General features: G+C 42.1%; 3 protein-coding genes across 4 annotated transcripts in view; 1 reads left to right on the top strand and 2 right to left on the bottom strand.

Annotated features, from left to right (window-relative positions):
• slc38a6 (solute carrier family 38 member 6) overlaps window positions 1–8,319 on the bottom strand; it is a 31,599-nt gene extending 23,280 nt beyond the window's left edge. The window contains exons 1-4 of the mRNA XM_084311020.1: window positions 8,076–8,319; window positions 5,810–5,940; window positions 5,528–5,601; window positions 113–165 (exon numbers count right to left, since the gene is read on the bottom strand). Of these exons, the coding sequence (XP_084167146.1) occupies window positions 113–165; window positions 5,528–5,601; window positions 5,810–5,940; window positions 8,076–8,183 (366 nt within the window). The 5' untranslated portion in view covers window positions 8,184–8,319. The remainder of the gene's footprint in view (window positions 1–112; window positions 166–5,527; window positions 5,602–5,809; window positions 5,941–8,075) is intronic.
• A 195-nt stretch (window positions 8,320–8,514) lies between these two features.
• Window positions 8,515–19,034, top strand: trmt5 (tRNA methyltransferase 5; the record flags this gene model as incomplete). 2 transcript variants are annotated; one of them, XM_084310163.1, is made up of 5 exons in its annotated part: window positions 8,515–8,534; window positions 8,691–9,319; window positions 10,048–10,172; window positions 11,704–12,343; window positions 18,369–19,034. In XM_084310163.1, the coding sequence occupies 5 exons, from the start codon at window positions 8,515–8,517 to the stop codon at window positions 18,422–18,424; spliced, it is 1,470 nt and encodes a 489-aa protein (XP_084166289.1). In that variant the 3' UTR covers window positions 18,425–19,034. The 2 variants fall into 2 exon arrangements, with proteins under 2 accessions (XP_084166289.1, XP_084166290.1); XM_084310164.1 differs by lacking the exon at window positions 18,369–19,034 and adding an exon at window positions 12,796–12,893.
• A 990-nt stretch (window positions 19,035–20,024) lies between these two features.
• Window positions 20,025–22,106, bottom strand: part of mnat1 (MNAT1 component of CDK activating kinase) — an 86,618-nt gene continuing 84,536 nt past the window's right edge. The window contains 1 exon segment of the mRNA XM_084309923.1: window positions 20,025–20,344. Coding sequence (XP_084166049.1) covers window positions 20,224–20,344 — 121 coding nt within the window. The 3' untranslated portion in view covers window positions 20,025–20,223.

The raw sequence follows: 22,106 nt of genomic DNA, 5'->3' as shown, positions 1-22,106 counted from the left end.
ATTTGAATGTGATTTTGTGGCAATGTAGAAAATACAATAACAAGCCGTTATCACATTTGTAGTATGCATGTGATTTCTACTCCATGAGCTAATGCGAAAAAAGGATACTCACTTTTCCTGGATTTTGAAAGGCTAGATTCCCAATGTCTTCGTAGGAAGTGAGGCCTGCGAAATAAACAGATAAAATACCAAACGCAATCAGGTGAAACACAGCCAGACAGCTGATTAAGCATATCAATAAAGGAAGTGCTTGTTTATGTATTGTTTACATTCTGATTATCTCCATTATAGAACTGCATGGTGCCCACGCCTTTCTGGTTTCAAAGGAATTGTATCTATGACCGTAGCTAGGACTGTTGGGGTATGGATTTCTCCATATTGCGATAATTTGTTGTGTACAATTGCGGTTTGTGGTATTATTGCGATATCATCTTTTTTGTCTGTTTTTAACTAAAATGTCTTTTAGTCACAACGCAGACGTCTCACAATTTTCTTTTTCTTTTACCATCATACCTCATTTTAGCTGTATCCATTCAATCAAATCAAGCAAAAAACGTTATCATGAATTCTATTGATAAAAGCAACGAAAAGCCCTTGATTGTATGATAAATTGATAATAAGGTTTCAGAAAGGGCTTGCAGACCATAATGATAATAAGGTTTCAGAATGGGCTTGCAGACCATAATTATAATAAGGTTTCAGAATGGGCTTGCAGACCATAATGATGATAAGGTTTCAGAATGGGCTTGCAGACCATAATGATAATAAGGTTTCAGAATGGGCTTGCAGATCATAATGATAATAAGGTTTCAGAATGGGCTTGCAGACCATAATGATAATAAGGTTTCAGAATGGGCTTGCAGACCATAATGATGATAAGGTTTCAGAATGGGCTTGCAGACCATAATGATGATAAGGTTTCAGAAGGCTTCTGATAAGGCTTCTATCGATATATGGTTAAAAAGAAATCCGCCGGCCACAGAGCCTTTGTCTACCGCGCTCCCTACCTGTGGAACAAATTACCTGCCGTCGTCACGTCAGGGGCACCTGCTCTGTCGAAGCTTTTAAATCCTTGCTTAAGACCCATCTTTTCTCTCTCTCCTTCAACCTACCCTGATCTCACCTGGTCGGGGACTGACCCTTAGATTAATCTGTCTAGTTTAGTTAGGATGTCTATTTGCTCCCATGTCTGCTTTTCTGCAGACATGGGAGCATTTTTTAACCTCTGTCTCTGTCTCAACCGGTCCCATGGACAGCTTCATACCGCCTTCTGTCTGGCCTGCAGCACTGAACCTTACCTGCTCTGCCCTGACCAATTCTGAGTGGTTTCTCCTGCCCCCCCGGGTCATATGGCCCTGAGCCATCGTCTTGTATCTCATCCTGTTTACATATGCCTGCAGTAGTTCTTAGTTCTATCCATCACTTAAATTGTTCAATTCTCTTATATATTTTGATTCTATTGTCACCATGGATGCATGCCTGTTCTGGTTCATTGCTGGCTTAAGTACTTCTATTCTATACATACACATGCTTACTACATGTATCTCTTCTATTCACATACATGCTTACTGTATCTATTGCTATGTCCGCTCATCACAAACACGCAAACTATCTAACGCCTGTCCCCGTCTCCCTGTGTGAGAGGTTGTCTCGTGGTGATGATCGGAGTGGTGGAAGTCCCATGATGATGGCCGGGAGGATGCAATCCTCTCTACACCGCCCCATACCTCAAGTGGATCTGTCATCAGCTCTATTTTCAATCTTTCAATTATGTTCTTATACCCTAGTTGCTATTGCATGCACTTGTTTGTGTTTCATTACGCGTATATGTGCATGCTCACCAACTGTTTCACCTGTTTTATTGCAACACTACTATCCCCGACATCTAACGCCTGTCCCGTCTGCGTCTATACTTTCCACAACAAATTTGTGTTTCCGCATTCGAGTTTTACGCTCTGATTGGCCAGGTCATGTGACATGTGCGCCAATCGTGGGACGGCAAGTTCTGCGCCTATTTCCGGGTCGAACAGCCTGCAAACTACCTAACGCCTAGTTTATCACTGGTTAAGCTTAGGCGACTCTTTCGCAGTTGGTTAAGGTTAGAGTTTGGAATCAGGGCAGGCGTTCTATCGCCATGCTCTAAGACAAACTCTAACCTTAACCAACTTCGAAAGAGCGCCTAAGCTTAACCATCCAAAAACTTGCGGTCCCACGATTGGGCGTACATGTCACATGACCTGGCCAATCAGAGACGCGGAAACACGACTTTGTTGTGGAAAGTATTCAGGCGTCCCGTCTCCCTGTCTCGCTGTGAGAAGTTGTCTCCTGCTGATGACCGGAGTGGTGGACGTCCCGTGATGATGGCTGGGAGGATGCGATCCCCTCTACGCCGCCCCCATACCTCCGTCATCTGGATCTGGATCCGTCATCAGCTCTATTTTCAATCTTTCAAAATTTTCTTATATACCCAAGTTGCTATTGCATGCACTTATTTGTGTTTCATTACACGTATATGTGCATGCATAGCAACTGTTTCGCCTGTTTTATTGCAACACTACCATCACCGACATCTAAGAAGGGAGATCCCCCCTTGAACGGCCCTTCTAAGGTTTCTCTCCTCCACATTGCTTGTGGTGCATTTTTTCCTATTGCTAGGTTTTAGTGAGTTTTTCCTTACCTTCGCGTGGGGTATGTCTGGGAGTGTTGCATTCATTTATTTAAACAAATTTGGACTTCATGGTGTTTTTGTTTTGTTCTTGATTTATTGTGATGTTTCTTCTTGACTTGTTTAAAGAAGACGTGTCCGGCCCATGGGGACATTAACGTGTGTTGTCGGGCCTTACAAATACATTTGTTCAAATGGGCTTGCAGACCATAATGATAATAAGGTTTCAGAATGGGCTTGCAGACCATAATGATAATAAGGTTTCAGAATGGGCTTGCAGACCATAATGATAATAAGATTTCAGAATGGGCTTGCAGACCATACTGATAATAAAGTTTCAGAATGGGGTTGCAGACCATTCTGAAAACGTATTATCATACAATCAAGGGCTTTTTGTTGATTTTATCAATAGAATTCATGATAAAGTATTTTCGCTTGATTTGAGTGAAGGGATACAGCAAGAATAAACAAGAAGAAATAAAGAAAAAAAACAAGAATAATCAAACAACAATTCTAGAAATGGTAATTACAATGGTATTGTGGCCACGCATGCAGTCTGCTTCTCGTTACTGCAGTATTACCATGATGCCGTTATCTCTGCGCCGCCCCCTATCTCCCTGTCTCCGGCTGTCCCTGAGCAATGACCGGAGTGTTGAATGTCCCGTGATTAAGACGGGGAGGATGCAACCCTCTTTGTGCCGCCCCTGTGCCTCAAATAGATTCGCTATTAGCTCTATCTTCAATCTTTCAAAATGTTCAGTTGCTATAGCTATCAGCTCTATCTTTAATCTTTCAAAATGTTCAGTTGCTATTGCATGCACTCATCTGTGTTTCACTACACACTTGAGTGCATGTTTACCAACTGTTAGTCTGCAACACTACTATCACCGACATCTAAGAACGGAGATCCCCCCTTGAATGGCCCTTCTAAGGTTTCTCTCCTCCACACTGCCTGTGGAGCATTTTTCCCTATTGTTAGGTTTTAGTGAGTTTTTCCTTACCTTCGCGTGGGGTATGTCTGGGAGTGCTTGCATTCTTTCATTTATTTGCATTTATTTTAAATTTGTTGGACCTTATGGTGTTCTTGTTCTGTTCTTGACTTATTGTTATGTTTTCTTCTTGACTTGTTTAAAGAAGACATGTACGGCCCATGGGGACATTAACGTGTGTTGTTGGGCCTTATAAATAAATTTGATTTGATTTGATTGCTGCCCTGGTTGTAGTGATAATTAAAGGATAAGGCTGGTGTACTATTCTTTTTTCCTATGGCCTACATAAAGACCAAAACCTACAATGCATTTCTGCTACAAGTATGGTCCATCCAGCCAACACCAGATTATAGCTCATACCCAGAAGTCAGTCATAGAACTCCATAGAAACTGTTAAAACAAGTCACAGAGCCATACTGTTTGCTTTGGTCAGTATAATTCATAATTGCGATGAACACAGACATAGTACCTTTTCCTGGAACTGCTTCATGAAGTGACAGCAATTGCTATCAAGTCTGCCTGAACCGGAACTACTTCCAATTAAGCAATGGCTGTCATTAAAGTAGTTCCAGGAAAAAGTTAAATGCCTGTGTTCATCGCAATTATGAATTATACTGACCAAAGCAAACAGTACGGCTCTGTCACTTGTTTTTGGACAACAATGGAGTTCTATGATTTCTGGATATGAGCTATAATCTGGTGTTGGCTGGATGGACCATACTTTTAAGTAGAAGAAATGCATTATAAGCTTTGGTCTTTTCATATGCTCTGTTTATGATACGGAAAAAAGATTACACCAGCCTAATCCTTTAAGATGAACAGCAATCATGTTACTAGGGGCGGGGGAAATCCATACAGCATAGTATCGCAATATGTTGCATACTGATATTATATCAATATACTGACTATTGTAAGTATTGATATTAAAAAATGTTGCTTGACAATCCCATTTTGCTGCAATACAAATGATTGGAGTGAAGTTTGCAGTTGAAAAAAGGTAATAAATCGCAATACATGTATAACGACATTATTGTATCGTGACTCTGATCTCCAAGGCTTATTCAAGTGTGCAGAAGTTTACTTCTCATGGCAACTTACTTTGAACAATGCCAGCTGAATAAACTGAAACTGACCGATAATGATTCGACAAGGATTATATCAGTGTCTTAAAGCAGGCAGCGTCAACCAGCCTTTATCTGTAATGACACTGACACTTATCATAAAAGGCTTCCATGGGATGGAAGTACTTGTTTCAGGGAACAAATTATCCAAAGAAAGAGAGGTTAGACGTGTGCTTTGCTTTGTGATCAATAAGTCATAACCAAGAAAATACAAAGGCACACTGCTTCGCAAAAATGAAAAAGCCTTTAATGTTTGAGCTTAGCGCCTACGCATTTCAATTTAGGGTTTTCTTCAAGGCCTATAAAAACAAGTGACCACTCACATGACTTATTGATCACAAAGCAAAGTACAAGTCTAACCTCTCATTTTCTTGGTCTTATGACATGTCCTTGGATCCAAAGAGCACCCGTCTTTTTTTTCTGTGAAGTAACACTCCTCAGCCAATCTATTGGCATTTGCTGTCTCTATAAATGATCAAGCACTGTTCACATCCTAATCTATCTCAGCTGATCGCCTTTTTGGGTGATATTGCTTCCTTTTGTTATGTTCATTATTTTTAACAATAATGATTAATTATTCAGTAAAGCTGAGCTAAAAGATCAATGCACTGAGAGGAGGATCAATCATCAATCATTGACAACAGACAAGCATATCAAGCAGTCTTTCGTTTGCATATGATGTAATCTCGAGTGAAGCTAAACGGGCTCTTAAGGCGTTTGTATAGAGTGTGATCCGGAGGAAGGGGGCTCACCTGTTTGGTCACAGAGCTTCAGGAGGAGGTGTATAGAATAGGCGGCCAGGGAGGAAACCATCAGCAAGAGCATACTAGAGAAAAGAAAGTGGACAGAAGCCAATGTAGTGTTACACCCATGTTACACGGACTTAAAATACATGGCTTGAAAATAATAATAATAATAATAATAATAATAATAATAATAATAATAATAATAATAATAATAATAATAATAATAATAATACAAATGTGATTGAAAGAGACTTGTGGTTAAGGGTACATTGCTTGTGGCATACTCACCAGAAACCAACAATGCCAGTATTAGCCATAGCATAGGCTAGTCCCAAAATACCACTGCCCATGATGGCATTCATCAGGTTAAAAACAGAGGAGGCGAAAGAGGCTCCTTTGGTGCTGGGCTGTACTTCTCCCTGCACAGATGACAGAAAGATAGAAAATAGACAAGAGGTGAAAAATAATTTTAAGAATAATGATCCAACAGAATACAACGGTATTGAGACTGAGAGCCACTGGCCAACTGTGTTGATGGAGGTTATTTAACAACAGTGGCTTGGAATGCAGGAGCCAGGAATGGAAATGACCGGGATGGGATGGGATGGAATGGGATTTGAGCCCCTGGCTGATGGACAGCTGCCTGAGCTGGGGATAAGGGGCGCTGCCCAGGACTGGTTGACCTCTTTAATAGGGGATATCCTGGAGAAGACGAGTCATAATTCTGTCAATGTCACCGCAAGCTTGGATTGACCCGTGGACCTTGTAGCTGAAGCACCCAGCAGGGTTAGTCGAAGATAGGAAGTATAATCTATGACACCAGAAGGATAAAAATACACTGGCTAGAGGAGGAGAAATAGTAATGAAATGAGCTTACACAGGCATAGGTGGTGACTAATGAAAGTGGCCTATATGAACTGGGTGTTTGTTTGTTGGTTACTGGTTGATAACTGCTCACACAATGACACGTTATGTAGATGTGATCACCCACACAATATATTGAGTCGATTGAAAGGAATCTAGTCAGTTGTCAAATTGGTTGTAAAAGTGTTCCAACGGGTATATCTGTCTTCTGAAGAGTCATCTGTATTTATGTCAATTGTGCATTGGCTCAGAGAGGGAGAGCGAACGTGAAAGAGAATAATATGTAACAACAATAATAATAATAATAATAATAATAATAATAATAATAATTCATAGTATTATAACAGTGCTATACAATATGACACAATGTCACAGCTTAGTGGTTGTCATTAATAATAATCACTTACTGTTTGACTTACAATCCCCTGAGATGTCCTGCGATCAAATAGCTTAATCAACCAAGATACAACCATTACAATCATTTAACGACAGCTGTGTGATGTGTGTGTCGACACTTGTTGTTAAAATCAAGTGCAAGTATTTAACATCTATTGTAAACTCTTCTGTACCCTCTGGCTCTGGGTCAGCGTCACGTGTACATCACTTGCTGTAGCTAGTAATCATTTTCATCTAAAACGTTATTTATAAACCTTATCCATACTGGAGCGATTTTTGACTGACCAAACAATAATGGGTAACTAACTATTTCAGATTCAGAGTTTTATTTGCCACATGGAAGCAATACAATCATACAGTTTTCATACAAAATCATAAATACAGTTCTACCATATCCACTATTCAAGTCCACTATTGGGAAACGTTTGGGGTGGACTTTGTAATAAGATAGACATTACCGTCCCAACTTGAGAAATTTGTCTTGGGCATAAAGTGTGAGCTACATAAAGAAAATGCTACATAGATATATAGACTACATTTCAACACATGTCAATACTGTATCAACACACACACATGCACCACCATATAACTTTTCATTTGTCACTCAATATCAATCAACAATTCATTAACTACATCCTATATGATTCGAAATACAAAACACATACTATGGGTCCAACTGTCTCTGGACATGACCAGGTTATCTGGTGTTCAGAGCTCCAATGAAGCGAGGGAAAAAACAGTTCAGGCTTAATCTTTTTTTGTATAAAAAGGCTATGGACAAACTAGTAGACTTGTCCTGCTGCTCTTCCACTGTCTCTTCCACTGTCACTATGAATTGAAAATGGGGGACCCTGATGTAAACAATACGAAAGTCTTTCTCTGGTCTGCATCCCCTTAACAATTGTGTGTATTGAGCCGTACTGTGTATTGTACCCATTCTGCAATCTGTTAAATAAAGTTTGCATTCATTCACACTGTATCGAAAGTGCTGATGGGGACAAAAGGGAAGGGTAAACTGAAGAAGTCATGTGAGACTCTCGTGTGATCATTATGTCTGTCCACAATCAACATAACTCTGTATACTGAGTTACAGTTGTGTCGATCAACTTCACGTATCGTGCAATGCAATGGTTATATTGCGGTTATTTGCAGTGGAGCCCAGTGTATGTAGTGTTTGTTAATAATAGGTTAAGTGAGTCGCTATAAGCTATTACGTTACATACACGAGTTTACTGCTCATAGAACATGAGGCTATAATAGCAGAGACATAATGTGCTATAGTAATATTACTTACACTTCCCAATAAAGGGGTATTCTCGTTGTCACGGTCCCCGGTGGCCCCATCAACTCCAACGTGAGTTTGAACGGTTGTGGTTCCATATCCATTATCATTAATACTCATGTTGCCCTGGTGGTTCTTCAAGTCTAGAGCGAATTATTCAACACACAAGCTGAGAGAATTCGCCGTTTACAGCCAACGTTATGAGTAATTTTGGAGTTAGCGACGGAACTTATAACTAGTTAACTACTAACTCCTCATTACTATCCTGCCAGTCACTTGTCTCCTAACTTTCATGTTGCTGATTGCTATTGTTTACCCTCACGTCATACGACAACCTGCTCCGTCGCATTGGTGACGTAGATACGTAGTATCCAACGAGAGAGCGGCTCTCGGTCCATTCAACCAATCGCCTCGCTTCTCACAAGTCGACGACTGATGACGTTTACTACACATGTCTGGAGCGATGTTGAGGTGAGTTGTGAATTTCGTTTTTTTCCTTTGTATCTCATAGTTGAATAAACATCGAAATAAGAATGTTCACTATTTGTTAAACGTACAATGCAAATACGACGACATTTTTATACATAATAGCCGCTTTCGCTGAATGATAGCGCTCTGTCATTGCAGGATCCCCCCAAGAATCTTCACATTGTTGCAAACGCAAAGCTGCGTAAGAACGACACTGCTGCTACGACCCAGTTGTTCTGGAGCACTGCGAGCTGCCTCAGCCTGTCCGGTCTTCGTTTTAAAGCCGATGGCTGAACCACAGCCAAACACGGCGGACCCTATGATCTACAAAGCCCCCCCAGAGGTCCGTGGTATGACCTCTTTAGACAGAGAGGCCTTCACACAGACTGTTGTCGTCCCAGCACTACGCGTGCCAACGGGGCTCCTCAACAAGGTGGTGAAAAGCCTGAAAAAGGCTATGATCCATCGACCAAATATACCAAGAGTGATAATAGACAAAGAGAACAGTAGTGAAACAGTTGATCTTCCTTTAGTTTTATTGGATCCTACTAGAATGACTTCACCAAGTTCCTTCAGTGAAGCAGAGACTGAAGCCCTAAACTCACTCGGTGTCCCTCTGGAGTTGGAGAACTTCGAGCTGCGTCTGGTTTATGACAACCTGAAGGGTGAGGAGATACTGCGGGCCGTGCTGCCAGAGGGCCAGGATGTCACCACTGGTTTCAGTCGGGTGGGACATATTATACACATGAACCTGAGGGACCACCAGCTGCCTTATAAAAACCTAATAGGTGAGAGCCTGACTGAGACCGTTGCAGGGCAGGCGTGTGTTTAGCAGAGCACCAACATGGCGCAACGCCACTAACACAGCTGTCATTTAATGACGACTGTTGTTGATTACAATCACTTGTTGTTTGCCTACGACGATGATGTAATCAAAATACTGTGGAAAAAGTTGGCCATGCCTATGTGACAACCAGTATTGGGGAAACTACTCTGAAACTATAGTTGACCAAACTACTGGCTACTGATTGAAAGCAGTTCAACTTCATCTTAACTACTAACTCTAAAAAAAAACTGTAGCTTGTCAATGTCAAACTAAGACTACTTTGAAAAAATTGTCCAACCACATCCAAACTACATTGTGGAGTCTGGAATCCTGTATAGATACACAGAGCAACAACTGAAGTGATGTAAAGTGAGGGTGTGTTTGATTTAGGGACCAAGGCAATTAAAACCTCACTTGTGAAATATGTAGTTTGTAATTAACTACCTAAACGACATGACCCAAACGTTATTAACCACAGAAAAATCTGATTTGACCACCCAACTACTGCAAAATGTAGTTATTGAACTACAGTTAACTACTCCCCAACACTGGTTAGAACAGTGAGAATGTTTTTTTCTGGATGTTTAATCACAGATAAATTAAATGACATTATGCATGAGTGCATAGAGCACTGATACAATATTGCTTTCCTCATCACCTAATGCTACTCCTTTGCTGTTCCCATTTCAGGCCAAGTCATGATAGACAAGAACCCCGGGGTGACCTGTGTGGTCAATAAAACAAACACCATAGACACCACTTATCGCTATTTCAAGATGGAGGTGCTGGCTGGAGAGGAAAATATGGTGGCAAAAGTAGGTTGTCACAAATGTGCGTTGATTCGACATTACTGGTATTCATATGCCCTAGTGTGCATTGATTCAACATTACTGGTATTCATATGCCCTAGTGTGCATTGATTCAACATTACTGGTATTCATATGCCCTAGTGTGCATTGATTCGACATTACTGGTTTTCATATGCCCTAGTGTGCATTGATTCAACATTACTGGTATTCATGTGCCCTAATGTGCATTGATTCAACATTACTGGTTTTCATATGCCCTAGTGTGCATTGATTCAACATTACTGGTTTCCATATGCCCTAATGCATTGATTCAACATTACTGGTATTCATATGCCCTAGTGTGCATTGATTCAATATTACTGGTATTCATATGCCCTAGTGTGAATTGATTCAATATTACTGGTATTCATATGCTCTACAGCTCTAGTGTGCATTGATTCAATATGACTGGTATTCATGTGCCCTAATGTGCATTGATTCAACATTACTGGTATTCATATGCCCTAGTGTGCATTGATTCAACATTACTGGTATTCATATGCCCTAGTGTGCATTGATTCAACATTACTGGTTTTCATATGCCCTAGTGTGCATTGATTCAACATTACTGGTATTCATGGGTCTACATCACCAAGGCAACGACCTGGCCTACAAAAGAGAGATCCAATCATTTGTCAGCTGGTGTGATGCAATTCGTTTTTTATTGAATGCTGGGAATACCAAAGAGTTAATGACTGATTTCAGGAGGAAGAAGGAGGTCCTCCCAGTGATAATTAAGGGTCAGCGGATAACTTACATTGTTCAGACAAAAATCTTGTCTACCTGGACAGTAAATTAAACTGGAAAAAGAACACTGAGGTTGTATTCAAGAAGCCTCAGTCAAAACTCTTCTTCTTGAGGAAGCTTAGATCCTTTGATAACAGCAAGATGTCTCTTCATGTTTTTATCATGGAATCTTAGCTAGTGTCCTCTTTTACGATGTCCTCTGCTGGGGGGGGGGCATCACTGCAGATGATAAAACAAGACCAATAAGATTATCAGAAAGACTGTCTCAGTGATTGGCCTTACCCCAGACTCACTTGAGGTCACTGGAGGAAAGAGAAAAGAGCCACACTAAAAACAGTTCTGTATTTCGAAGGCCTCCCATTATACAGTGTTTTTAACACACCTCATTCAGTGAGTGATAAGTGATGCCTCAGTGTTCTACTGAATGACTCAGAAGGCCTTTTGTTTCAGCAGCGGCCAGATTTTTTAATCCACACTTTTATACCTGGTTTAGATCCATAGCACTTTTTAGCTGTTAATCATGTCTCAAATGGTTTCTCATGATATTATTTATCTGTACTGTGAATGCAATGCCTATATCCTTTGTCATCTTTATGATTGTAGATTTGGTTGATTTGTTGGAAAATAAATGTCCCCACAGGGATTAATAAAGCTGTCTAATCCTATATGCATGCAGCATTCTCACAGTAGACAATATTTTCTGAATGTCGAATATGAAGCAATCATCCTCATCACCACTTTTGTGTCGCAGGTGAGAGAAAACGGCATGATATTTGAGTTCGACTTCTCCCGCGTGTACTGGAACTCCCGTCTGTCCACGGAGCACGGGCGCGTGGTGAACCTTCTCAACCGCGGCGACACTTTACTGGACGTGTTCGCCGGCGTGGGTCCCTTCGCCATACCGGCTGCCCGCCGTGGCGCTGCTGTACTCGCCAACGATCTGAACCCAGAGTCCTATCGCTGGTTACAACACAACTGTAAGCTGAACAAGGTGGAGAGCAAGGTCACAACCTTTAACCTGGACGGCAGGGCCTTCATCCAGGGCCCCCTGAAACAGAAGCTTCCCACCCTGATGAAGGGAACAGCCGGTGTGCACGTGGTTATGAACCTGCCGGCCTTGGCTCTGGAGTTCCTGGATGCATTCAGAGGCCTCCTGGACCAGGAGGTTTCCTGTGTGAAGAACCTGCCCGTGGTGCACTGTTATGGGTTCTCCAAAGAAGACGACGCCAAGAGGGACATGGTGGAAAGGGCTTCTACCAGTCTTGGCTTCTCCTTAGAGGGCCGATGCTCTGTGCATCTGGTGCGAAACGTAGCGCCCAACAAGGAGATGATGTGTGTGAGTTTCACCCTCCCAAAAGAGGTGCTCTTCAGCCCAGACTGCGGAACGGCAGGTGAGCGTTCATTTACACAACTGATCCACTGTCTGTCCATCTACAGACACATTATCTACAGACACATTATTTATTTTTCCACACGTAATGTCTGCAGGGCTGCAAACATTTGAGAAAAACCTTGGAGTGAGACTTTATGGAATGGCGATTGTTTTAACTGATTTAGAATTTGATGCGCGCATTGCACATGTGCAGTCTTTTCTTTCTTCTAATCCTTACTAGATTAGATTAAAATGTATCATCATACAGCACAAGTACAACTAAAAGTAAATGTATATACAGTATTATTGTACGTGGCTATCATACAGAGTTATATGGGTAGACTATAGTTTGTTGCTAATCTGTCTGAGAAGCTCTTTTTGGGTGGCCGATCTTTTGAAAAATAAAACAATAGGTACCTCTTTTTTCCCCCCTTCATCTTATTTATTTTTATTTATCCTTTATTTATCCAGGAATGTCCCATTGAGATACAAGATCTCTTCTTCCAGGGAGTCCTGACCAACACGGCACACAACAAGTTTCAACATAAAACAGGGCATTAAACAAAAAACATATCATTCAAATATAAATACAAAAGGTCATTTGTGCAGTGGCAAGGAGCATAATCACATCAACAATAGCATCAGGTAAAACAGTTACATGTTTCGTGAAGGGCTAATCGTAGCATACCTTTAAAAGCATTTACAGTAGGAAGTGCCTCTAGACAAAGTTTTACTTGCAGCGTATTCCATAAAAAGGGAGCATAGTGGGAGAATGCAGCTTTACCAAGCTCTGACTGCATCAAAGGAACATTTTTAGAGGACATCCTGTTGTCTGTTCTGTCAACAACTGCTAAATCAGTTAAATTATATCCAAACAACAAGATATGGATCTCTACGGAGATGAAAAAATGCATCGACAAGAGAAGGGTTGCATTTACTAAGGGGGACAGATTTAGTTAAGGAAAAGAGGAAGGAGATCAGATCTATTAGTAAGAGGAATATGCAAGCGTACAAAGAAACGGTAGAGAAGCAGCTATGCTCTGGTAACTCAAAGAAAGCTTGGGATGGTCTTAATGCAATGATGGGACGGGAGACCAGGAAACTGCAATATTTCCCCTCCTTTCTTTTGCCAATGATTTGAATCAGCATTACAGTAGATTTGATCCTGGACACTATGATACGGCTTGTGACAATGTATGCAGTGCCATTACTGATTATAATTGTATCAAGCTCAATGAGAATGTTGCTGCTGCTTGCCTGGCTACAGTCAGGCCCAGTAAGGCCCCAGGCCCTGATGGCCTGAGAGGGAGGGTACGTAAGAGCTGCATTTTCCAACTTAAATCTGTCCTTACTAAACTATTTTAGTATCTACTTGATGAACATGTTGTACCTCGGTCATAGAAATTGTCTACAATCATCCCTGGCCTGTACCTAAAAAGGCTGCGGCCTCCTTACTGAATGATTTCAGGTCAGTTGCTCTGACCAGTATTCTGAGCAAGTGTATGGAGCGGGTCATAGTCAACCACCTGACAGCAGCCATAGGCAACTGTCTGGACCCGCTCCAGTTTGCTTATAAATGTGGACGGGGCACTGGAGATGCAATATTTACATCAGTCAATTTAATCACTAAATATCTACAGCTGTCTAAAAGCTATGCAAGTTTTATTTATAGATTTTAGCTCAGCATTTAACACAATGGCAACACATATCTTACTGCAAAGGCTCCTAAATATTGGTACTAATGGTGGACTTATATTATGGATCAAAGACTTTCTCACTGGTCAACCTCAGTCATAATGGCACCTTCTCAGAGCAACTCAGAGATTCTACATTCCAGTTATACAAATATGCTGATGATATGGCATTGATCGGGCTACTGCAGGAGCGTGACATCAAGAGTGAAGAAGAGTCATATTTTAGACATATTGGTGAGCTGATCGACGGATGGTGATGGTGTACTGTACAGACAGCACACTGGTCATAAATACTGGTAAAACCAAAGAGCTGACCATCAGCTGCAACAGTAGCCTGCTCCATCCAAGCCAACCAGTTACAATAAACGGTCAGTCTGTAGAAGTGGTAGAACATTTAAAATATTTAGGTACTTTCCTGGATAACACCATGAGCTTTATAGCTAACACAGAATACATCTTCAAGAAAGCTATGCAACGCTTGTATCTTCTAAGAAAGTTGAATAGTTTTGCTGTAAGTAGGGATATTCTAGAGCTGGTATACAAAAGTCTTGTTGAAAGTATGATAAAGTTTGATATCTCAACCTGGTATGGAAACCTTGGGGCCAAGAATAAGAACAAATTGGCAAGGATTGTTAACATGGCCAGTAAAGTTATAGGGAAACCACAAAGACGATTGTCTGAGTTATATGGAAGCAAATGAGTGACAGAAGTATTTGAATTTGATCAGACACAGAATTTATAGCATTGAAAATAATTACTTTGAAAACATGCATCTGAATTTTTTCAGACACCGAATTTATAGCATTGGAAATAATTACTTTGAAAACATGTATCTGAATTTTTTCAGACAACGAATTTATAGCGTTGAAAATAATTACTTTGAAAATCATGTATCTGAATTTTTTTGCTCCGAATTTACCTGTGAAATAAAAATTCAATGTAAAAAATTCGAATGCATAATAAAATTCAATGTAAAAAATGTGATGCATAATTGCGGTGTATAAAATTCTATGTAAAAAATTTGATGCATAATTGCGGTGTATAGAATTCGATGTAAAAAACCATCATCCGGGCTACCAAGACAGGATAAGCTTCGAGCCTGGATGCAATCGAACTGACTTCTGGCCTATCACTGCACGGCTTTGTCAGTCATGTGATCACACCAACCCGGGAGAAAGATGGCGGTATATATACATATGGTGGGGAGAGAATATATACATACGGTGGGGAGGAAACTGTACATTAGGAGGGGGTGGGTGGGAGAGAAATATACATACGGTGGAGAGAGAATATATACATGCGGTGGGGAGGAGACTGTACATTAGGAGGGGGTGGGTGGGAGAGAAATATACATAGACAGTCTCCTCCCCACCGTATGTATATATTCTCTCCCCACCATGTATATTTCTCTCCCACCCACCCCCTCCTAATGTACAGTCTCCTCCCCACCGTATATGTATATATTCTCTCACCACCGTATGTATATATACCGCCATCTTTCTCCCGGGTTGTATAATTATTATTTTTTTTTTCTCTCACTACCTATCTTTGTGAAAGTGGCTTCTCAGCTCTGGTCTAGCTGAAGACAAAGCGGAGGAATAGATTGGACATTGAGCATGACCTCAGAGTTGCTTTGTCTACTATCACCCCAGACTTTGAGACTCTTGTCAGGAGCAAACAACATCCCCAGTTATCCCATTAGTTCCCTGCATGTTAACCCTTTGATCGCCGGGGTTAAATTCATAATTTACCATCCCTCGCCAGCCCTATTTAACATGGAGAAGTTCCCCTTCTTTGCAGGGCTATAACTTTTTAAATTGTATTGCTAAATTGACATTACCATGGCCCATTCAAAGTCCTATATCTATTGTTCAGGGTGTAGCAACGTTATACTTTTTCATTCACATATTCATACTAAAATACGGTCTAAAGTATAAGTATGTTTTTATCGTTTTCTGCAGCTTTCTCCAGAACTTGATTTATAGCCCCAAATGCAACAAGTGGAACAGAATTTTTTCTATTATGGGATATAGAAATACCCAATCCATTTCCAGGTTGTATAATAGTATATACGTCCAAATCATGTTGTTTATCGAGTTATTGGCAACGGATCGCTATTCATTGTGTCGAGCTCGAGTCCCGGGACCTATAGCGAGTGATCGGACCAAATTGAAATGAGCACCAGCTTCCACTTCCTGTTTCTTCCCTGGGCGATCGGGCCGATCGGCCACCAGATGGCGCTCTTGAACCGTTAGAGTTGACGGGCTCACCAGTACATATAATGTCTCCGGGGGAGAAATATGATTTCGATCACAGATTTTTGAAATATTGATATCGAAGACTCTGTCCAGCGTCATCGGCAGAATAAGCATGGCGGGGAAAGACGCTGAACAGCGTCTTCGGCGATTAAAGGGTTAAGCTAATAAGTCTGCTAAGAAGGATATATTATTTATTATTATTATTTTATTTCATTGTGTTTTTAGCCCTTAGTTGCACTTTTGTTGCAACCCCAGTTATCCCATTAGTTCCCCCAAATGTACTGTAGGTCTGTTATGTTAAGCTAAGAAGTCTGCTAAGCATAATTAATTATTATTTAATTTCATTGGGTTTTTAGCCCTAGTTGCACTTGTGTTGCAACCCCAGTTATCCCATTAGTTCCCCCAAACTTAGGTCTGTTATGTTAAGCGAAGAAATCTGCTAAGAAGCATTATTTATTATTATTTTATTTCATTGGGTTTTTAGCCCTAATTGCACTTTTGTTGCAATCCCAGTTATCCCATTAGTTCCCCCAAATTTAGGTCTGTTATGTTAAGCTAAGAAATCTGCTAAGAAGCATATATTATTTATTATTATTTTATTTCATTGGGTTTTTAGCAATAGTTGCACTTTTGTTGCACTTGTGTTTATTTCATGTTTTGAAAGATTGCGTATTACTGCAATTTTTTTTTTACATAAATCATAGTGGTTAAAAATGTTGGGTCGCGACTTAATGACTAAGGAAAATGTTGGGTCCCGAGGCTAGACCAGTTGAGAACCACTGCTATAGAGTTCCTCTAGCCCCCAAAAACATATTTAAGTACTTCATCCATTTTATTTTAACCATGGTACTCGTTAGGTACCTGAAGCTCTGTCCCTGTTTTTGTTGTTGTTTATCTTTTTGTCTATGTATTGGGCTGTTTTGGGGCAATGTCTTTTGTGCCTGTGTGGTGTTTGTACTGTTATCTTGTTGATTGCAACCATGGTGAAGCCAAAGACAAATTTCCATGAAAGTGGACAAATAAAAATATCTATATGTAAACAGACTTGAGTGACACAGATACTAGCTAATTCTGGCCGGTAATAAAATAATTGCCATTTCATTATTAATATATTTATTCATAAGCACATTTAAATTATTTCTAGTAGTAGGCTACACATTGATGTAGCCAGCCTACAGTAGACCAAATAAATAGTTATTCTAATTGTAGTCAGGTAACGTTAGGTCGCCTCATTGAGCAAAGCCTTCCATCAATGGATAACTGCTGCATGCAGATTACCTTGCAAATGCATGCAGCTGTTATCCATTATTAGGTGAATCAGGCAGGTTTACCTAACGTTAGCTGCTGGAAACTACATCAAACAGTAGTAATAGTCTAAGACTATGTAGGATGTAGTTAGTAGGCTAGGCTAATACCCACCACCTGATTGTTTTTGAATACCTCCGATGTTGTCCAGTGAGGGAGACCAGGTGACTGCTCTCCTGCTGCACTCAACAGGTCATTAGGTCAGGGGGTCAGGTGCACAGTGCACACACTCGTTTGGATGACAACTCGATTTGGTCAATGCAGGCAAAATGCACAGAATATTATCTTCAACACGAATCAAAATAAAAACGTTTTATTTATTTAGGCATTACCATAGTCTTATATGGTTCGAGTCCCCAACAACTTATTTTTCTATTTGAGCGTGAGAAATAGGTGTGGTGGCATGAGCACATGTTTATAAGGATGATTCGAGTGTGTGGCAGCTCCAAGTGTCTGTTGGACAGGGCCGATTATGCTTCCATCTCGGCCAAATTTGTATGCGTTTTGATGGGACCAGAACATTTGGCGAGGGCAAACCTTTTGGAACTGACCCGATTACATCACCATCCGTTTTGTTAGCAAAGCCGTTTCTGCAAAAACCAAGATATTAAGTTAACTAGGGTCCAATTTAAAAACAAGCCAAAGGACAGTAATACCTTCCGTTTCCTCTGTTTTGTGATGGATCATTGTGGCTATTCCAGATGAAGAAACATGGATTCATTATCTCATATTTTTTACAGATATTACCATTATCAAATATATTAATTATGTTGTAATTCCTCCACAGAGCCTACAGAGGAACCGGCCTCAAAGAGACAGAAGTGTGAGGAGACAACAGATTAGATGCCACCGACTTGGTGTCATGTTCAATGCTATACATTTGAGTTGTACATTTCTTTTTTTTTATCCACTTTTTCTCCCATTTTTCTATATTTTCTCCCATCCCAATTTCGTATCATCCAATTCAACCCTCCCCTGTCACGAACGTTGTTTCTTGCCTCCCACAAGCCGGCTGCAATGTGGACTAAGTCATACATAGCACAAGTCCCCTCCGGTACTTGAGGTAACAGCAGTCTCATCTTTTCACCTGCGCAGCTCGATCTCTCAGTGGCGAGGAGTAACGCGTGGTGGGAGGCTCACGCTGCCCCCGACACTTCCTGATTCTACTGCGCAGGCGCACCAACCGACCTGTAGGAGTCGCTGTCCACAACGCCCGATCCCCACCCATCAGTTTCCCACCCCCTAATACGGCCAATGTGTATTAGTACGGACGACCAGCTAAACTGAAAGCAATGTGGAGCGCTGGGATCTAACAGGCAATCCCAGCGTCTCCGCATTCGTGGCGAGCGCCTTGCCCACTACGCCACGTAGCCGCCCGAGTTGTACATTTCTTTTTACAATTCTGAATTCTGTTTGTTTCATTTTATAGTAAATGTTATTGCAGCTTGTCATAATAAAAACAGGACAAATAACTATCCATGTGTTTGTTTACTACATCATTTATCATACAGTATCTAATAACTGAATAACTAAAACAATTTTTTTTTTAAAGATTTCTTTTTTGGCGTTTTATCGCTTTATTACTACTGGGCAGTCCAGTAGGGAGAGACAGAGGAGGAATGGGAGACAAGAGTGGGGGGAAGACATTCGGGAAATAACGACGGATTCGGGAATCGAACCCGGGTCGCCCGTGTCGCGGCTGAGCGCGCTATGTGGTTCGCCACTGGGGCGCCCCAACTAAAACAAATTTAAAGATTTTTTAGGGTATTTCTGCTTTATTGTGGATAGGACAGTCAGAAAATTGGGTGAAGAGATGGGGGAGGACATGCAACACATGTCCTGGGCCGGATTCGAACCCAGGACGTTGGGATAGTGCAGTATGCGTTTTTATTTATTTTTTTTATCTACTTTTTCTCCATTTTTATTTTTCTCCCATCCCAATTTCGTATCGTCCAATTCTACCCTCCCCTGTCTCGAACGCTGTTAGGCCATGCCTCCCACAAGCTGGCTGCAATGTGGACGAAGCCTTCACGTGTCCCCTCCGGTACTCGAGGAAGCAGCAGTCGCATCTTTTCACCTGCACAGCGCAATCTCTCAGCGTCGGGGGTCTGCGCCCCCGTCACTTCCTGATTCTGCTGCGCAGGCGCACCAACCGACCTGTAGGAGTCGCTGTCCACAACGTCCGATCCCCACCCATCAGCTTCCCACCCCCTAATACTGCCAATTGTATTAGTATGAACGACCAGCCAAGCTGATAGCAATGCGGAGAGCTGGGCTCGAACCCAGCGTCTCCTGCATTGGTGGTGAGCGCCTTGCCCACTGCACCACCGCCCTGCAGTATGCGTCTTAACGTGGTGAGTCACCGTGGCTCCCCTTGACATTGAGTTTTTAAATTAAAACAGCAGACAACGGGCATTGGGTTGACTTTTTTTATTTAAATAAAAAAAATATTTAACTAAATGAATATGAAATAGAAAAACAAAACGCACATCCTGGGCCTGATCCGCGTCACACGAGAGTCCACCATAGCAGCGCTTGGCCCTTTTGTATTTCACCTGCAGAGCAGCGTGGGCTTTGTAGTCCAGTCAGTTCACATGTCCAGCCGGCCAGTGGCTGGTGTGGCGTCCTGGCTCCAGACGGGCTCAGGCCAGTGATGGGAACAGCCCGCTGAAAGCGTCCTGGATGGCTCGATGACACGCCAGGCCCGAGTTGTAGCCTCCAGCTGTGTCCTGGGGCAAGGCGGCCCGCACGTGGTTCAGATACCTGAGAACAAAGAGAGAGAGAGACCGTGTCATGACTCGGTGATACGTGCAGTAAATCACTTCACAGACCGGCCCATATTGTTTGGCATTTATCGTCTCTGGTGTAGTGTCTTCTTACCGATGCTACGGCATACTTTATTATGGCTGCCTAAAAGCTAGTGAGGTTCTGCAGTCGTTCCTGTAAGTGCAGCTCGGTTTTCTTTTCTCTGTCAAATGTTCATTTTTTTCTCTCTCAGAGCCTTTTACCCCCTTGTTGACATTCAGAAAGACAGGACTGCCCACACAACCACACGCTCAACACCTCCGTGCTTAAAAGCCCCTCCAACATGCCTCTATTAAAGTATTATAGGTGCTTTTTATTTTTTAAGTGCTTACAGATGTAGCTGCCAAGGCCTCTTTTCAGCTTCGAGCCACGGCGAGAGTCACTGTTTATTTTCACTCCTGAGCCAAAAGATGGAAAAACAGCCGAGCTGTCAATTAAAGCCTCAACCTCTCATCCCCACGGTGATGGGGTGCTCCTCCACTTGGGAGGGGAGGGGCCCAGAGGTTGACCCTACAGCCCCACCCACTCTAATCCTTCCTACACACAGACACACACACACACACACACAGAGAGAGAGGCCTCACTGGTTCCTCGTAGTGTCTGACTACAAAGCTAACAAAGTCCTCAAGCGACGGAGATCCAAAGCAACTGAGACAGCATGCAGCACACCCCCCTCCCCTTCCCCTCCAGAATTCTCAGGCCCGGGCAGAGAGGTCTAAAGCCCTCACACGAGTCTGGCTTTGTGGCCCCTGTTCCTGAGAGCCGGGGGGAACTTCAAAGTGAAATGGGAATCGAGAGCACAGACAGACAGCTCTCTGTGATTTCTGCGCCCGTCGGAGCTGCTTGGCAGAGTAACCCAACACCTGTGAGGAGGGAGGCTCAGAGAGACCGTGTGTGTGAGAGAGAAATGGTGTATGTATACGAATGAGATGGATGGAAGGTAAGAGTATATGAGAGACTAGACCTGTGTTTGTATTATGCGTTTATGCTAAGGTGTCTGTGCACTAGGTTGTGCACTGATATTTTTCTAATAATGAGACTTTCGGTGGGGGGGAGCGAACAATTTTTTTTACGCCAATAGTACCCGCAGACACAAATTAACTCGTGAATTTTACACAACCATGCGGGGGTCCTACAGACGCCAGACAGCGAAAGTGAAAGGAGCAACAACAAGGCTACGGTGATTAGGTCTCTCGCACGGCAAGGCCACTCATCACCCACTAGAGGAACTACACGCCAGTTCAAAACAGGAGGCCCAGTGATTAATAATAACTTCATTACAGCCCAAGCTGCTGTAGCCCGTCCTTCACGGAGCACTTGAGGGAGGCCTTCTCAGATGGCTTCCTGCATCAGACGAGTGCTATCTATTGATTATATTGTACTGGGGCCTTTTTAACGGTGAAAAAGTGGGCTATTTACGGCCCGGCTAAGTCTGCTCTTCCTGCTAATCTAATCCCCAAGCTACTCATGTGGTCATTCCTTCCAAGAAAGCTGAGAGCTCTGTGTAACTTTATACCTGCCTGCCCCTAAGGAGAGAGAGAGGGAGAGAGAAACGGAGAGCGCGAAGGAGGGAGGGGGGGAGGAAGAGAGTGAATAATGTGTGTGTGCGTGTGTGTGGTTTTGACAGGGGGGGGGGGGGGGGGGTGTCAAGAGGGGGGGATATGAAGTGAAATCACCTTTGGGTATCATCATCATCGCCACTCCTCTTCTCTTAAACCAA

Source organism: Notolepis coatsorum, assembly GCF_963971535.1.
Source record: "Notolepis coatsorum genome assembly, chromosome: 3".
Taxonomy (NCBI): Eukaryota; Metazoa; Chordata; class Actinopteri; order Aulopiformes; family Paralepididae; genus Notolepis; species Notolepis coatsorum.
This window is presented reverse-complemented; position numbering and strand designations above follow the sequence as displayed.